Raw genomic sequence first — 18,194 nt, 5'->3', positions numbered from 1 at the left:
GCTTATTATGATCAACATTGGCCCTTTATTAATTACCATTCACCCACCTTTCTGTACTAGACCCACCAACTCCAGAACATTTCCTTTTATCAATTTTGAATTTTATGAGTTTATTCTATTTTAATTTGCATTGTGTTGTGCAGCATCCAAAATGCCTTGATGAGAAGGAAGATGTTTTATGTTTCAGAGTAACAGCCGTGTTAGTCTGTATTCGCAAAAAGAAAAGGAGTACTTGTGGCACCTTAGAGACTAACCAATTTATTAGAGCACACGAAAGCTTATGCTCTAATAAATTGGTTAGTCTCTAAGGTGCCACAAGTACTCCTTTTCTTTTTGATGTTTTATGTGGCATCAAGCAATACGTGGGAGAGATACTGTAAGAATAACAGACAAGAAATAGGAGCAAAATAAATTGTTCTTGCAGTTCTCCACCAAACTGAAAGTAGCTAGTTTGGGAACTTTTTTCTTTTTTTTAAAATTCCTCATTTTTTAAAAAACCTCAAAGTGTTTTATGAATTTCATAAGAATTTATTCTTACCTCTAACGTTTCTAGAAGAGTTTGCATCACATAGGTCTTGCCACTAGATGTATGTCCATAGATAAAGATGGATGGGAAGCTAAAATGCTGACGCTAGAAAAAAGTTAAAAAATGTTAATACTTAACATTCTCTTTATTTCTGAGATTTAGAGACCTTTGCCTCATCCAGTTTTCTGCCAGAAGAAAAGCTTTGTTTTAAATTAAGAGAGTCAAATACAGTACACTCCAATTAAGATGCAACATGGTATTTTATCACATTGATTCTATGGTCCTCCAAACCTGAGAGCAGGGTTCAAAAAAGGCCCTAAAGCCACCACTGAAACTCCCAGAACATTAAGGCTGTGTCTTCATTAGGCAAAGGGTGCGTTCTTAACTCAGGTTAGCTAACCTGAGGTAAAATTCTAGTGAAGACAAGGTAGTGTGTTGGCTTTACTTCAATCTGTTAACTAATAAGAAAATGACAACTGGGATTTTAACTCAAGTTAGCTAACCCGAGTTAGATCATGTCTTCTTTAGGGAAAAAAAAGTGTTCTGGATTCTGCCACCTTTACTCATGTTGAGTAGTAGCTTACTTGTCAAGATGTCCCACTGATAATGATGGCACTAATTGCAGAGTACTATTCAAGATGTGTAAAGAAGTCAGACCGGCCTTAAGATCGTATTTGCTTTTGACCCTTTAAGGGTACATCTACACTGCAAAAAACAAGATCACTAAAAATCTTAGACTCAGATGTGTAGGACTGGAAGGGACCTCAGTAAGTCATCTAGTCCAGTCCCCTGCACTCAAGGCAGGACTAATTATCTAGACCATCCCTGACAACTGTTTGTCTAACCTGCTCTTAAAAATCTCCAGTGATGGAGAATAGCAGTTTAGATGTTCCTGGTTGGGCCGGAGCTCAGGTCCTGAGTCCTACCCCTTTCCCAGTTTGCAGAGCTCAAGCAGGAAAGACTGCACTGCTATTTTTAGCACTGTAGCACAGCCGGGCTCTGTGTCTTACTATGCATTTTGGGGTTTTTTTTGGTAGTATAGAAGTACTCTCCTTTAGAGTCAAAAGGCTGAATATCAACTTCCACCCTCCAGATATTTTCTATAATGGAAAGCAATTAATTTACGCTTACAACTCAAAAAAAAAAGTGTAATTTCTTAAATTATGTAGTGATAAATACAAGTTACAAAAGGGCTAAGACAGAAGATATTGGAACAGGAAAGGAGAGGGAGAAGGACAGAGAGGGAGGCAAGCCTCCTCACCCATAATACCTAAAACCATGGTTGTTACCCAGTATAGTAGTATTCATGCTATATTTCTCAAGGTAAACTTAGAAATCATTTTAAGGGCTAATAAAAAATTAATATCTGAAGCTCTCCTATTGTTTCACAAAGCCTGAGCAGCCATTTTTTCAGCTGCTGATATTTAAAATTTTACCCAAACCATGTAAGTATCTTAGGAGTATCATGCTTTGAAAATTTTACCCGACTGTTAAAACTTATGTTCCTATGATTAAAGGGATAACCCAAAGCAGTTTAAATTTAATGAAAAGGAGGAAGTGGGGGGAAATTAAAAAAAATAAAATAAAAATGAGAGAACTGAGATTTGAGGGAGAAGACTGGAAGCAAATCCAATTCATTCTGAAGATATCTTTATTTTTTGTCAAAATGTGCCCATTGTAGCTTTAACGCAGCTGTACATTTTTTTTTTTAAATTAACTGAGGGCTTGGCTACACTTGCAGATGTAGAGAGCTTTGGGTCAAACCAGCCTTGATACAGCGCAGTAGGGAAAGCGCTGCAGTCTGTCCACGCTGACAGCTGAAAGTGCACTGGCATGGCCTCATTTGCAGCACTTGTAGCTGCACTGGGAGCAGTGCATTATGGGCAGCTATCCCAGTGGCTGCAACATGCTTTTCAAATGGGGAGGCGGTGGAGTGGAGAGTGTTGTGTGTATGGGAGGGGGGAGGAGAGTGGCTTTTTGGGGTGCTGAGAGTATGTCAGCACACTGTCTTGTAAGTACAGACCCCCTTTCCTCCCCCGCCTCTCTCTCACTCACTCAAAGCAAACATTAGTTGTTTGTTTTTTATTCAGAGCTGATAAGCAGCCCGCACTCTCGCACTCTCGGAAACAGAGCTTTGAAAGAGCCACCTCCGCTGGCACAGTACACAACAAAGACAAGGGAGCCCACTTCAGTTAATGGAATTATGGGACATTTCCAGAGGGCAATCAAAGTGCTCTAAGGTAACTCCTCATTCACACTGATGCTGTAGCGTCTCACCCAATATGCAGCAAACCTTATCCCTCTGGGGAGGTGGAGTACAGCAGCGCTCTGGCCAGGGAGTCAGAGCGCTCTACGTGCCTTGCCAGTGTGGATGGGGAGTGAGTTAGAGCGCTCTGGGAGGCTTTATTGCAGTATCATGTGCAAGTGTAGCTAAGGCCTGAGAAACCCAAACTGACACAAAGTTAACAGAAAACATCTTCTGAATAATAAAACTAAATGCACTCAGGTCATGACTTCAAAACAAGTGCCCAAGTAAAGATAAGTCTTCAATATGTCCTGAAGGCAATGCTTGAAAAATTCACTCTCCAGTGGCAAGCAGAAAGCTTTCCTTGGAAAACATGGGGACAGCCTAAGCCATAAAGATTCTGCAGAATTTAAGCTTTTGTTTAAAAACAAATTAAGCTTCCAGCCTTTATAGCTACAATAAATACATCAATATCCAGTATTTAAGCTTTACATATACCTTGTAAAAAAAACTCTATTGCGGTACCAGACAACTATCAACATCAATTTACACAGTTAACTGAATGTAAATGGATACCATGCTGCCTTCCCAGAGTCTGCAGATAAAAAGCGCCGTTGCCTTTGCTACTGCAAAAGCTTTGCCAAGCACCAGTAGAGTAAAAATTAACAAATCTCTGGTAAGTTGCATAGCAGCTATTCCAGAGCCTTATAGGCAGCAATGAAGCTATCAAGAATCATGTTTCATGTTGTTTCTGTTGGGAAAGCTACCAGCACAACAGCAAAGACAGGTACCAGAGTTATCCATATGGGAGGACCACCCAAGAAAAGATGAGAGGAGTAGAGGGGCAAGGATCTTTCCTATCACCACCTCACAGCAGCTAAGAATGACTGGTAATGGAAAGCCAACTAACAGCAGCCAGGAGGGGGAAAATAGCTATAAAGCTCCCCCTTGTTTACAGTAGCTAGAGCATCTTGTGTTTCCAAGTTTATCAGACACCTACTAGCCAGAAGCTGATATGAAATATGGATAATACAAGATCTCAAATTACAATGTAAACAGCTAGCCTAGCTCAGAGTAATAATGCATTTAAGTTTGTTTTCAACCTGTCCATAAAAACAAACATTTTAGTAGAACATCTATGATCTACCCAAATACACAATATAGCAAGAGCTACCTCTCCAAATATTGACATGAGTGATGACACTTGGGATTCTCGACAGGGCACCATACTTTCCAAGTGAAGCAAGGTAGCTTCAGGATACTCTGGATGTTCGAAATTAGGCATTTTGATTCAAGTTTCTGTCATCAGTCATCTAACTGCATATGTATGTCACCTTCCAAGAGGCAAAAAGGACCAAAGCGATGATCTGGAAAATAAAATAATGTTATTTTTTCCTGTGTGGAGAAATAAAAGTAAACTAAATAAGAGGTGACAATCTCTTCTTATAATCAGACTTTGTAACCAAGGGCAATGATGATCAATTACTTATATCACAGTAGAACCCAAAGACCCCATTCAGGACTGGGGCCCAATAGTGCTGGGCCTTATACAGAAATAGAAACAAAAAAAGAGAACACCTGCCCTGAAAGGTTTACAATTTAAAGACACAAACAAAAGGACAGGGGTAGATACAACAAATGAGCAATCAATATGCTGTCACAACTTTGCTAGTTACATGAATTGCAGTTTTACACTTTATTTTTTGAGGGTAGATAGGAAGTAAAGGAGTAGAGAAAGGAAAGGAGAGAAATAGTCTCAGCTGGTCATCTGCTTAGCCACGATTAGCAAGGTGCTATCAGTAAGCATCATAGCAGAGACCAGCCTTATAGAAGGATATGAAGGATAAAATAGTGGCTCTTCAGATATTACCAGGGAGTTTTCCTTAAGCATAAAGGGCAGCATGGCAGCAAGCATAGAGGTGTTTAAGCAAGCAGCTGACTGGTGGGTGATAAGGGATGGGAACACTTGCAGAGTAAAAGCAGGGGCTGACACCATAATAGGTTACTAAGTCAGTTAGGAGATGGTGCTAAGTTATAAAGAGACTTAAAAGGTAACAATAAGAAACATATATTTGATGTGGAAGTCAATGGGGAGCCAGTGGACACCTCAAAGAGGGATTCAATGTGATCAGAATGATAAACCAGAAAAATGATCTTTAATCTGAACAGACTGGAGGAAAGCAAAAGTTACAGCAGTCAAGTCAGGAAGAGGGCTTTGATGAGTCTTCACTTAGAAGAGAGAGGGAAAAAAGGCTAGATTTTAGAGATTTGTTTTTTTTTAAAAAGCAAGATTAAAAACACAATGACCCAGTCAAAGATGACACCTAAAAGCTACACTGCCTGAGTGACAGGGAGAATAGCGGTGTTGTCTACTCTGATAAAGAAAATGGCCAGAGGGGAGAACCTGAGAAGAAAGACTTAAATATATATGTATCTTAGTTTTGGTGATGTTTAATTTAAAATGATGACTGGACATCCAGGAAGAGATGTCAGAAAAACAAGCTAAGATAGGACTAGATGAAGCAAGATACCTCATTAGCTGACAGGTTGACCTGTGAGTTACCAATGTCAAGATGGTACACCAAGTGCTTTACAAACTTTAAAATACCCATGGGAGGCAAATCTTGTTATGCCTAGTGTACAACAAAAGAAAAAAGAACAGCATCTCTGTTTCTGGACTGGAAAGGGGGGAACCAAACAATCCTGATTCTCAAGGTTTGCCACCCATTTCTTCAGCATGAAAAAAAAAATATATATGGTGTGAAAGTGCATCTTGACATCACACTATTTGTGCTGCCTGTCATGACATCGCATTAGTGCATGAGGACAATACAATCACCTTATTTTGCCACCTCCCAAAGGCACTACGTTATACCCCACTCAGGAGTCCGAATAAGCCCAGGACTCACCAGACAACAGACCCTGCATATCAAGACTTTGCTGCAAGCTTTGAGGTAGGCGGCTACTTTACTAATGCCACAGATGTACTATCCCCTTCAATTTCAGGGGAAGGAATTCAACCGTGTACCCCTGCTCCCGCCAGCACCCTATCATTGTCAGGGCAGGTGGAAACCGCAGGGGCACCATCGCAGTAGCCATCATCCCCCACACCTTTGCAGCAGGTAGCAATCCCGCCCAGGCCCACACCCCCAGCACTATGCGGGGGGTGGAGGGGAGACGGATTTAGCATAAAAACATCCCCCAGCTCTGCCCACGCTTCGGCCCAACAGCCAGCGGAAGGTGGCTCAAGCGAGCAATCCCACCAGGGGCCACCCCACTCTCCGTGCCCCTGCGCGCCAGGTCTTTGCCCCACAACCCCCTCCCCGCCCACTCCGAGCCTGGCCCCGGCTGCGCCAGGACGTGGGGGCCCCTCGCCCCTCCGCCCCCAAGACACTGCGGCGCTCGGGGGGATCCTGCCCCTCCCCTTCTGGGCCCTACAGTGTCGGGGGATCGCGGTCACCGCCCCGCTCACGGCGCCCGGGGCCCAGGCAAGATGCAGGCGCGCTCCCAGCCCCCGACCCGTCCACACTCACCCCGACCCGGCACGCCGCCTTCCGCGGACTCCGAACCGAGCGCCCGCCCGTGCACATGCGCACCTTGCGCCTACGGTCCCCTGAATGCGCACGTGCCAACTGTGTGCACATGCGCGTTAGGACATTGAACTCTCCCAGCGTCGGCGCCCATATTGTGCCCACACCCGAGCTGAATGGGGGGGGGGGCTGCGCCTCCTAGGGGAGGAGGCGGAGCAGCTCGGGGGTTGGCAGATGGGGGGATGGGACGGGGAGCGCTGGGGAGGAGCCGGGAGTGGCAGATGTGGTTGGGGCAGGGGCGGGATAGCTCAGTGGGTTGAGCATTGGGGTGAAGGTTGTGAGTTCAATCCTTGAGGGGGCCAGTTAGGGATTTAGAGCAAAAATTGGGGATTGGTTCTGCTTTGAGCAGGGGGTTGGACTAGATGGTCTCCTAAGGTCCCTTCCAACCCTGATATTCTATGATAAGACTGGGAGCAGCTCAGCTCTGGAGTGGTGGCTAAAGCATGAAGAGGCACATGAATGTTTAGCATATCTGGCACTTAAATACTTTGCAATGCCAGCTACAAAAGTGCCATGCAAACATCTCTTCTCACTTTCAGGTGACATTGTAAATAAGAAGCGGGCAGCATTATCTTCTGTAAATGTAAACAAACGTTTCTCTTAGCAATTGGCTGCACAAGAAGTAGGACTGAGTGGACTTGTAGTCGCTAAAGTTTTTCATTGTTTTGTTTTTGAGTGCAGTTATGTAACAAAAAAAATCTACATTTGTCAGTTGCGCTTTCACAATAAAGAGATTTATTACAGTACTGTATGAGGTGAATTGAAAAATACTATCTTTTATTTTTACAGTGCAAATATTTGTAATAAAAATAATATAAAGTGAGCACTGTACATTTTGTATTCTGTGTTGTAACTGAAATCAATATATTTGAAAATGTAGAAAAACATCCAAAATATTTAATAAATTTCAATTGGTATTCTATTGTTTAACAGAGCAATTAAAACTGCGATTAATTGTGATTCATTTTTTAATCACAATTATTATTTCTTAATTAATCGCGAGTTAACTGCAATTAATCAACAGCCCTGATCACTTTGAATTACCTGAAAGAGAAAGGTTGGATCTTTATTAATTGTTCACAAGAGAACTAGGTTTTAATTTGCATGGACTAATTGCAGTCTTTGCACCAAACTGTGACTACACTTACACTGTCCCATCCTCCAGGCTGGGTGAATCTTTATTTCTTCATGTCTTTGTTTATGATGGAATAACACCTAAAAGGGGCTTGATTGGACCGACTAGGTGGACAATACCAACACTAGCTATATTCTGCCATCAGAAAAAGTTGGATTTAGAGGGGAAATATTGACCAAATGTTAGTCAACCTTAGCTGAAATGACTTTTCCTCTTCTCCATTTGCAGCTAAGCTGTTGTTTGGCTCCATGGATTTCTCTCACCTATGTCTGCACCAAAATTGCTGATCAAAATAAAATATCTACAATTCAAGAGCATTGTGTGAATTTTGGAGGATTTGAGTCATAAACCAGTGACTAGATTACAAATGGGACAAAGATAGATTTTCAACTGTAAAGGATCTTGCTCTGTTATTGCTTCTGTTTCATTTTGCCTTGTATCAGAATTTCAAGAGAAAGAGTACCTCTAAGCATGAATAAGACACAAACTATATGAACATTTACTTTGGCATCATCATTTGAAAAATACTGCTTTTGTAATTACTTTACCAAACCACCATGTGTGAGTCTACTGAAAGGAAATCACTTATCCAGAACCTGGCTTAGCCCTGGTCTGCACCAGGAGTTTAGGTCGAATTTAGCAGCGTTAAATCGATGTAAACCTGCACCCGTCCACACGATGAAGCCCTTTTTTTCGACTTAAAGGGCTCTTAAAATCGATTTCCTTAATCCACCTGTGACAAGTGGATTAGCGCTTAAATCGGCCTTGCCGGGTCAAATTTGGGGTACTGTGGATGCAATTAGATGGTATTGGCCTCCGGGAGCTATCCCAGAGTGCTCTGTTGTGACCGCTCTGGACAGCACTCTCAACTCAGATGCACTGGCCAGGTAGACAGGAAAAGGCCCACAAACTTTTGAATTTCAATTTCCTGTTTGCATGGTCACCTGCAGCTTGCCACGCTGGCCAGAGCTCATCAGCAGAGGTGACCATGCAGAGCTCATCAGCAGAGGTGACCATGATGGAGTCCCAGAATCGCAAAAGAGCTCCAGCATGAACCGAATGGGAGGTACGGGATCTGATCGCTGTATGGGGAGAGGAATCCGTGCTATCAGAACTCCGTTCCAGTTTTCGAAATGCCAAAACATTTGTCAAAAATCTCCCAGGGCATGAAGGACAGAGGCCATAACAGGGACCCAAAGCAATGCCGCGTGAAACTTAAAGAGCTGAGGCAAGCCTACCAGAAAACCAGAGAGGCAAACGGCCGCTCCGGGTCAGAGCCCCAAACATGCCACTTCTATGATGAGCTGTATGCCATTTTAGGGGGTTCAGCCACCACTACCCCAGCTGTGTTGTTTGACTCCTTCAATGAAGATGGAGGCAACACAGAAGCAGGTTTTGGGGACAAGGAAGATGATGATGATGAAGTTGTAGATAGCTCACAGCAAGCAAGAGGAGAAACCGGTTTTCCCGACAGCCAGGAACTGTTTCTCACCCTGGACCTGGAGCCAGTACCCCCCAAACCTACCCAAGGCTACCTCCCGGACCTGCCAGGCGGAGAAGGGACCTCTGGTGAGTGTACCTTTTAAAATACTATACATGGTTTAAAAGCAAGCATGTTTAATGATTAATTTGTCCTGGCATTTGCGGCTCTCCTGGATGTACTCCCAAAGCCTTTGCAAAAGGTTTCTGGGGAGGGCAGCCTTATTCCACCCACCATGGTAGGACACTTTACCATACCAGGCCAGTAGCACGTACTTGGGAATCATTGTAGAACAAAGCATTGCAGCGTATGTTTGCTGGCATTCAAACAACATCCGTTTTTTATCTCTCTGTGTTATCCTCTGGAGAGTGATATCATTCATGGTCACCTGGTTGAAATAGGGTGCTTTTCTTAAGGGGACATTCAGAGGTGCCCGTTCCTGCTGGGCTGTTTGCCTGTGGCTGAACAGAAATGTTCCCTGCTGTTAGCCATGGGGTAGAGGGGGTGAGGGGCTAGCCACGTGGTGGGGGGAGGCAAAATGCGACCTTGGAACGAAAGCACAAATGCTGTTTATGTAATATTAACAGCAAGGTTTACTGTGAAAGAGTGTAGCCATTGTTCTAGAAAATGTGTCTTTTTAAATACCACTGCCTCTTTTTTTTTCTCCACCAGCTGCATGTGTTTCAAGGATCACAGAATCTTCTCCTTCCCAGAGGCTAGTGAAGATTAGAAGGCGAAAAAAATGCACTCGTGATGAAATGTTCTCTGAGCTCATGCTGTCCTCCCACACTGACATAGCACAGACGAATGCGTGGAGGCAGACAATGTCAGACTGCAGGAAAGCACAATATGACCGGGCGGAGAGGTGGCGGGCTGAAGAGATTAAGTGGTGGGCTGAAGAGAGTAAGTGGCGGGCTGAAGAGAGGGCTGAAGTTCAAAGGTGGCGACAGCATGATGAGAGGAGGCAGGATTCAATGCTGAGGCTGCTGGAGGATCAAACCAATATGCTCCAGCGTATAGTTGAGCTGCAGGAAAGGCAGCAGGAACACAGACCACCGCTACAGCCCCTGTGTAACCAACCACCCTCCTCCCCAAGTTCCATAGCCTCCTCACCCAGATGCCCAAGAACGCGGTGGGGGGGCCTCCGCCCACCCGGCCACTCCACCCCAGAGGATTGCCCAAGCAACAGAAGGCTGGCATTCAATAAGTTTTAAAGTTTTAAACTTTTAAAGTGCTGTGTGGCCTTGTCCTTCCCTCCTCCATCACCCCTCCTGGGCTACCTTGGTAGTTATCCCCCTATTTGTGTGATGAATGAAGAATGCATGAATGTGAAGCAACAATGACTTTATTGCCTCTGCAAGCGGTGATCGAAGGGAGGAGGGGAGGGTGGTTAGCTTACAGGGAAGTAGAGTGAACCAAGGGGCGGTGGGTTTCATCAAGGAGAAACAAACAGAACTTTCACACCATAGCCTGGCCAGTCATGAAACTGGTTTTCAAAGCTTCTCTGATTCGCACCGCGCCCTCCTGTGCTCTTCTAACTGCCCTGGTTTGTGGCTGTGTGAAACCAGCAGCCAGGCGATTTGCCTCAACCTCCCACCCTGCCATAAACGACTCCCCCTTACTCTCACAGATATTGTGGAGCGCACAGCAAGCAGTAATAACAGTGGGAATATTGGTTTCGCTGAGGTCTAAACAAGTCAGTAAACTGCACCAGCATGCCTTTAAACATCCAAATGCACATTCTACCACCATTCTGCACTTGGCATGGCATTAAGGGGTAGGCTGGGTCCCCAAAGATAATTATAGGCATTTCAACATCCCCAACAGTTATTTTCTGGTCTGGGAATAAAGTCCCTTCTTGCAGCTTTTGAAACAAACCAGAGTTCCTGAAGATACAAGCGTCATGTACCTTTCCCTGCCATCGCACGCTGATGTTGGTGAAACATCCCTTGTGATCCACCAGTGCTTGCAGCACTATTGAAAAGTACCCCTTGCGGTTTATGTACTTGCCGGCTTGGTGCTCCGGTGCCAAGGTAGGGATATGGGTTCCGTCTATGGCCCCACCACAGCTAGGGAATCCCATTGCAGCAAAGCCATCCACTATGACCTGCACATTTCCCAGGGTCACTACCCTTGATATCAGCAGATCTTTGATTGCGTTGGCTACTTGCATCACAGCAGCCCCCACAGTAGATTTGCCCACTCCAAATTGATTCCCGACTGACTGGTAGCTGTCTGGCATTGCAAGCTTCCACAGGGATTGCCACTCGCTTCTCAACTGTGAGGGCTGCTCTCATCTTGGTATTCTTGCGCCTTAGGGCAGGGGAAAGCAAGTCACAAAGTTCCATGAAAGTGCCCTTACGCATGCAAAGGTTTCACAACCACTGGGAATCGTCCCAGACCTGCAACACTATGCGATCCCACGAGTCTGTGCTTGTTTCCCGAGCCCAGAACTGGTGTTCCACCGCATGAACCTGCCCCATTAGCAACATGATGCCCACATTGCCAGGACCCCTGCTTTGACAGAAGTCTGTGTCCATGTCCTCATTACTTACGTCACCGCGCTGACATCGCCTACTCACCCGGTATCGCTTTGCCAGGTTCTGGTGCTGCATATACTGCTGGATAATGCGCGTGGTGTTTAATGTGCTCCTAATTGCCAAAGTGATCTGAGCAGGCTCCATGCTTGCCATGGTATTGCGTCTGCACATAAAAAAGGCGCGGAACGATTGTCTGCCGTTGCCCTGACGGAGGGAGGGGCGACTGATGACATGGCTTACAGGGTTGGTTTACAGGGAATTCAAATCAACAAAGGGGGTGGCTTTGCGAGAAACTGAATGGCCCCCTCAAGGATAGAACTCAAAACCTCAAGGACAGAACTCAAAACTGGGTTTAGCAGGCCGTTGATTTCACAGAGGGAAGGAGGGAGGGAGGAGAAAATGAATACAAAACAAATCTGGTCTATTTCTTGTTTTGAGCCACTTCATCTATCTGGCAGCAGACTGTGCAGTACGACCACTAGCCATCATCATTTCCTGGGTGCTCAGCAGTATGATGACTAACCATCATCTTCTGCTGGCTGGAGGTTAAAAAACAGCGCACTACCAGTAGGACTGAATCGCCATGAGACGAAACAAGGGAAATGACCTGGCTGAGTCACTCCCATGTTTGCCCAGGCGCCCGATTAAAAGAGCACGCAGGACTACGTCGATGATGGCTACTAGTCATACTACACTGTCTGCTGCCAAAAGGCAATTAACTGCTGCTGTGTAGCAATGCAGTACCACGTCTGCCAGCACCCAGGAGACATACGGTGACGGTTAGCTGAGCGGGCTCCATGCTTGCCGTGGTATGGCATCTGCACAGGTAACTCAAGAAAAAAGGCACAAAATGATTGTCTGCCCTTGCTTTCAAGGAGGGAGGGAGGGAACGGGGGCCTGACGATATGTACCCAGAACCACCCACGACAATGTTTTAGCCCCATCAGGCACTGGGATTTCTACCCAGAATTCCAATGGGCAGTGGAGACTGCGGGAACTGTGGGATAGCCACCCACAGTGCAACGCTCCGGAAGTCGACGGTTGCCTCGGTACTGTGGACACACTCCGCCGACTACATGCACTTAGAGCATTTGTGTGGTGACACACACAATCAACTGTATAAAACTGCTTTCTACAAAACTGACTTCTATAAATTCGACCTAATTTCGTAGTGTAGACATACCCTTACAGTGCCTGATGGCATGCATGTCAGTGAAATAGGAGGCATGTCACACACATGCTTTAGCTGTAGTGTAGTGTGTACTGTGCCATACTACAGGCTTGTATTGTTTTCATGGCACAGTTTAGGTGACTATAGCCAAAAGGCATGATTGGTAAATGCTGTTCATTTCACTGACATGAATTCCTCAATCTCTACTGCAGAATGCTGCAATGCATAACAAATTGAATTGTTCGGTTATAGGTATAGCCTGTATAATTCAGTGTTTGGCAGCCTCCTAAGTATCCGATGTTGGAAATATTGAAAGGGCAATAGACTACACTGAGGACAAAATATGAGCAATCTTCTTTTAGCCCTAGAGAACAGAGAACAATGGGCTTCCCCTAGTGGCAGACTGGCATAAGCAACCTACCTCCACTTTTCAGGTATTTGTGATAACATTTCTGCCTAGGATAACCCAGATTATCAGAGAGGACACTGGTGTTTCTTTGTAAACAGGTGCCTTTCAAAAATGCTGTTCTCAGTTACTAAGGCAATCAGTGTGTTCTTAGTTTAAACTATTACTTAGGAAGCTTATTATATAGAACAAGGCACCTTGAATTAACAAAAACCAAAACACCAAACGTAGGCCCAGACTGGGAGTTCATTGACTCGGACCATGTGAGTATTTGAAATGCTGATCTGCAGCCACCTGTCATCGGTAACTTGTAGCCAGAAGCACAGAGCCTGGTTCTCAGTTACTTTGGTCCTATGCTTGAGTCAGGAAGTGGGGGACGGGGACGGGGCAAGGGTAGCTTTCAGCTACCATTGTGTTCCCTATAGTCAGGGGCTGTGCAGGGACCTGCATAGTCCTTAGCGTAAATTAGAGCAGCCTTTTGGCTACTCTAATTTATGTACTACTTTCCATGGTTCCAGAGAATGTCCAGCCATGTCCTGAGCTGCCCCTATCCCAGACGCTGGCAGCAGGGCTGGCATATACCACCCTTATACCAGTTGTACACTAGAAAAGGAGGTTGTCTGCCCAGGAGATATTCCCCAGAGGCCATTTCTGCCCACTTTAAGGTCCCTTTACATAGCCAGAGCAGCATAAAATGGCCCTAGTGTATTATAGTAAGGCCCATAGAGTGGGATCTTCATTTGTGAAGTGCATAATCCTGTGGAAAAATTCTCCTCCCTTTATATTATGCACAGAACTGCTGAAAAATTTATCTTAAGCAAATTTTCTTTCATGTGGCATCTGACCTTAGGATTTGAGCTAAAACCCCTTGTGATTCTGTTGCTGTTACATAGTCACACTAATACTGTGTTTAACATCATTCCTGTTTTTGTGAGTTTCCGAAAGAATATAAAAGACAAGTCCCAAGGCATTTTTGTCAATATGCAGTTGACAAAGTTTTTAATCTATACGTATAAAAGCAGCAAAGCATCTAAACTGCAATATAAAGCAAAACACAAGCCATCACATTTGAGGACAAACCCTTAAACTTCTCAATCTATAAAAAAGCAGATAAATTTTCCCTTGGGTTGATAAACTGCTTACTGAGACTAATAGGAAACCCTGTCTCCTAGTCAGCTTGATCTGGTCCCTCAGCCTATTTTCTACAGACGTCTCAGTTTTATACCTATATCTCCGTACAATAATCCTGCAATTAAGGGGGGGTGGATGCAGAGAAAGAAAGAATCCATGCTCATGGGGTTTTTTTTTAAATCCTGATTTTTGATAACAATAAGCAAAGAATTAACCTCTTGTTTGAGGTATAACTGAAGTAATTTGTTGGCAAAACCAGAGCAATTTACCAATGAGACTAATATTAATGCAATAACCTCACGTTTCTAATTTACTACAGCAATAAAAATAGTTATAGGGTAAATGAAAATCAAATAGGGAAGTGTAGGATAAATTTAGGTAGCAGGCAACTCACTGCATTAATTGTTAATGTAACCTAGATGGAGCTACTATAAGGTGGGTGCATAACTGGTTGGAAAACCATTCCCAGAGAGTAGTTATCAGCTAAGTTCCCTGTAAATTGCACAGCCACGAAACCGCCTATTAAATGCCGCGCAGGGGAGCCCATCCCTTCTCCAACCCAGCCCTGGATCTGCCACAGTTGGGGGAGGGGCACCTCTCCCCCCCCCCAGCCCAGGTGCTGCTGCAGGGAGAGAGAGCTGGAGGGAGTCCTCTCTCCCCACCGTAACCCTGGGGCAGCCTGCACCGCAAACCCCTCATCCCCAGCCCCACCCTAGAGCCCGCACCCTCAGCTGGAGCCCTCATCCCCCCGCCCCAACCCTCTGTCCCTGCCCTGAGTTCCCTCCCACACTCCCTCAGCCCACCCACCACATGAATTTTGTTATGTGCACGAATATGAAGGTGATGTGTCATCACCACCATATTGGTGCACATAACAAAATTCATTCTGCACATGGGTGGGAAAAATTAGAGTGAACACTGGTTATCAGTGATTCACAGTCATGCTGGAAGGGCATAACGAGTGGGGTCCCACAGGGATCAGTTCTGGGTCTGGTTCTGTTCAATATCTTCATCACTTATTTAGATAATGGCACAGAGAGTACACTTATAAAGTTTGCGGACGATACCAACCTGGGAGGGGTTGCAAGTGCTCTGAAAGATAGGATTAAAATTTAAAATAATCTGGACAAACTGGAGAAATGGTCTGAAGTAAATAGGATGAAATTCAATAAGGACAAGTGCAAAGTACTCCGCTTAGGAAGGAACAATCAGTTGCACACATACAAAATGGAAAATGACTGCCTAGGAAAGAATACTGCAGAAAGGGATCTGGGGGTCATAGTGAACCATAAGCTAAATAAGAGTCAACAGTGTAACACTGTTGCAAAAAACCCAAACATCATTCTGGGATGTATTAGCAGGAGTATTATAAGCAAGACGCGAGAAGTAATTCTTCTACTCTACTCCATGCTGATTAAGCCTCAACTGGAATATTGTAGCCAGTTGTGGGTGCCACATTTCAGGAAAGATGTGGATAAATTGGAGAAAGTCTAAAGAAGAGCAACAAAAGTGATTAAAGGTCTAGAAAACATGACCTATGATGGAAGATTGAAAAAACTGGGTTTGTTGAGTTTGGAAAAGAGAAGACTGAGAGGGGACATGATAACAGTTTTCAAGTACATGAAAGGTTGTTACAAGGAGGAGGGAGAAAAATGTTCTTTTTAACCCCTGAGGATAGGACAAGAAGCAATGGGCTTAAATTGCAGCAAGGGCAGTTTAGGTTGGACAGTAGGAAAAAATTCCTAACTCTCAGGGTGGCTAAGCACAGGAATAAATTGCCTAGGGAGGTTGTCGAATCTCCTTTATTGGAGATTTTTAAGAGCAGGTTGGACAAACACCTGTCAGGGATGGTCTAGATAATACTTAGTTCTGCCCTGAGTGCAGGGGACTGGACTAGATGACCTCTCAAGGTCCCTTCCAGTCCTATGATTATGTGGAATTTCCTATTAAATTCTTTTGTAGCTGTACTGTATAAGTAACTATTGTATAACTAATAATTTCAGTAATATGTTAAAATATAGGACTCTTAAACCCTTAGGAGTAGTCCTATTCACTTCAGTTATGAGAAAAGTTCTGTATGTGATTAACTGTTTGCAGGTGTAGGGCCTAAAAGGGAAGTTAAAGGGGAAATATTTTGGGGTTTTGTTTTTAATTGTTAGCACACACCAACTAAGAAACAACCTTCTCCCATTAAAACCTGTATGTCCTACATCTGGCAAGATGTGTGTGTGTGTGTGTGCGTGTGCATATGATACACAATTATTAGACAACACCACTTGCTTAAAATATTGGGCTGAGGGAGATTGAAAATATATCACATCAGCTTTCTCGGAAACGACTGAAAGTAAGCAGTATTGAAGCTAACAGATGTGGAAAAGGTTATGTAATATCACTTTGACTAGGACAAGCCTCTTTGAAAGAGAAATTATTCAAATATCTGGATTTCAGAAAGATAGAATGAGGCAGGTGCTTTTTAAATGAAAAGTATATACTAGAAAGGAAAGAAAAACAACCAAGAAATCTCAGCAAGTGACTGTTCTAGTAAAACAGAAAAATTTAATTCGATCAATGCAAAATTGAAAAACAGGTTGGTAAACTTTTACACAGCAGCAATGACCCAAGGATTATTTTCACCTTGCTGCCTTGAGTTGATGCTTTTATTAAGTTTTCAAACTGTAATTCTGGAGGCAAATCAAATGCAAGTATTTTCAAACATATTTTAAGGCATTATAGACGTTGCAGCAACAATGAAAAAGCCAGATCTTTTGCTTCCTGTAAAAGGGACTAGATTTCTTATGTACTCTGAAGAATTTCATTCCTGATTTGAGCCCAGAAGATCTTGCTGTTACATCAGTGGTAAACTCTATTTTGTTCTGAGATATGTCCAGCCTGCTAGGGTTGCCAGGTGTCCGGTTTTCGACCAGAACACTGGTAGAAAAGAGACCCTGGTGGCTCCAGTCAGCAATCCTGACTGGGCCATTAAAAGTCCAGTTGCGGCATAGGCTCTGACTTCTGCTGGCGCCGGAGAGTGCTCGACCCCCCTCTGCCCCCAGCCTCGCCCCGACTCTGCCCCTGCCCCACCCGAATTCCAACCCCTTCCCCAAAGTCCCCGCCCCAACTCCAGCCCCTCCCTGCCCCTATTCCAACCCCTTCCCCAAATCCCCGCCCCGGCTCTGCCTCTTCCCTGCCTCCTCCCCTGAGTGTGCCCTGGAGCACCCACAGAGTCAGTGCCTATGAGTTGCGGTGCAGTGGGGCTGGCAGGCTCCCCTGCCCAGCTCTGCGCAGCTCCCGGAAATGGCGACATGTCCAGCTCCTAGAGGGAAGGGAGGTCACGGGGGCTCCGCGCACTGCCCTGAGTGCAAGCTCTGCAGCTCCCATTGACCAGGAACTGCGGCCAATGGGAGCTGCAGGAGCAGCACCTGTGGGTTGGGGCAGCACGCGGAGCCTCCCTGGCTGCGTCTCTGCCTAGAAGCCAGACATGCTGCCACTTCCAGGAGCCACCTGAGGTAAGTGCTGCCCAGAGCCTGCACCCCTTGCCCCTTCCCGCACCCAAATTTCCTCCTGGAGCCCCCACCCCCTCCTGCACCCCAACCCCTTGCCCCAGCCCAGCCCCTCCCACAACCTGAACCCTTCATTTCTGGCCCCACCCTGGAGCCCACACCTCCAGCCCAGAACCCATACCCCACCTACAGCCCAACCCACTGCCCCAGTCCAGAGCCCACTCCCACATTCCAAACCCCTCAGCCCCAGCCTAGAGCCCTCTCCTGCACCCCAACCCCTTCATCCCTGGACCCATCCCAGAGCCCGCACCCCCAGCTGGAGCCCTCACCCCTTCCTGCACTCCAACCCCCCTGCCCCAGCCCAGTGAAAATGAGCTAGTGAGTGAGGATGGGGAAAAGCGAGTGATGGAGGGATGGAGTTAGCAGGGGGCAGGGCCTCAGAGAAGGGCTGGGGCAGGGCCTCAGGGAAG

General features: G+C 45.3%; 1 protein-coding gene across 7 annotated transcripts in view; it reads right to left on the bottom strand.

The window, feature by feature from the left end:
- Positions 1-6,388, bottom strand: part of ORC5 (origin recognition complex subunit 5) — a 121,136-nt gene extending 114,748 nt beyond the window's left edge. For 6 of the 7 annotated variants that reach the window (XR_012156834.2, XM_073328522.1, XM_073328525.1 and 3 more), the window contains exons 1-3: positions 6,305-6,388; positions 3,946-4,138; positions 539-631 (exon numbers count right to left, since the gene is read on the bottom strand). Coding sequence is in view for 6 of the 7 variants with exons in the window: in XM_073328522.1 (XP_073184623.1) it covers positions 539-631; positions 3,946-4,056 (204 nt within the window). In the remaining variant the exon portion in view is untranslated. Of the gene's footprint in view, positions 1-538; positions 632-3,945; positions 4,139-5,680; positions 5,784-6,304 lie in introns of those variants that run through there. The other variant, XM_073328523.1, reaches the window with a different exon arrangement.
- Between the last annotated feature and the right edge of the window lie 11,806 nt (positions 6,389-18,194).

The sequence above is a fragment of the Lepidochelys kempii genome, chromosome 1 (assembly GCF_965140285.1).
Source record: "Lepidochelys kempii isolate rLepKem1 chromosome 1, rLepKem1.hap1, whole genome shotgun sequence".
Classification (NCBI taxonomy): domain Eukaryota; kingdom Metazoa; phylum Chordata; order Testudines; family Cheloniidae; genus Lepidochelys; species Lepidochelys kempii.
The sequence above is the reverse complement of the archived record's forward strand: the minus strand, read 5'-3'. Positions and strand labels throughout refer to the sequence as shown.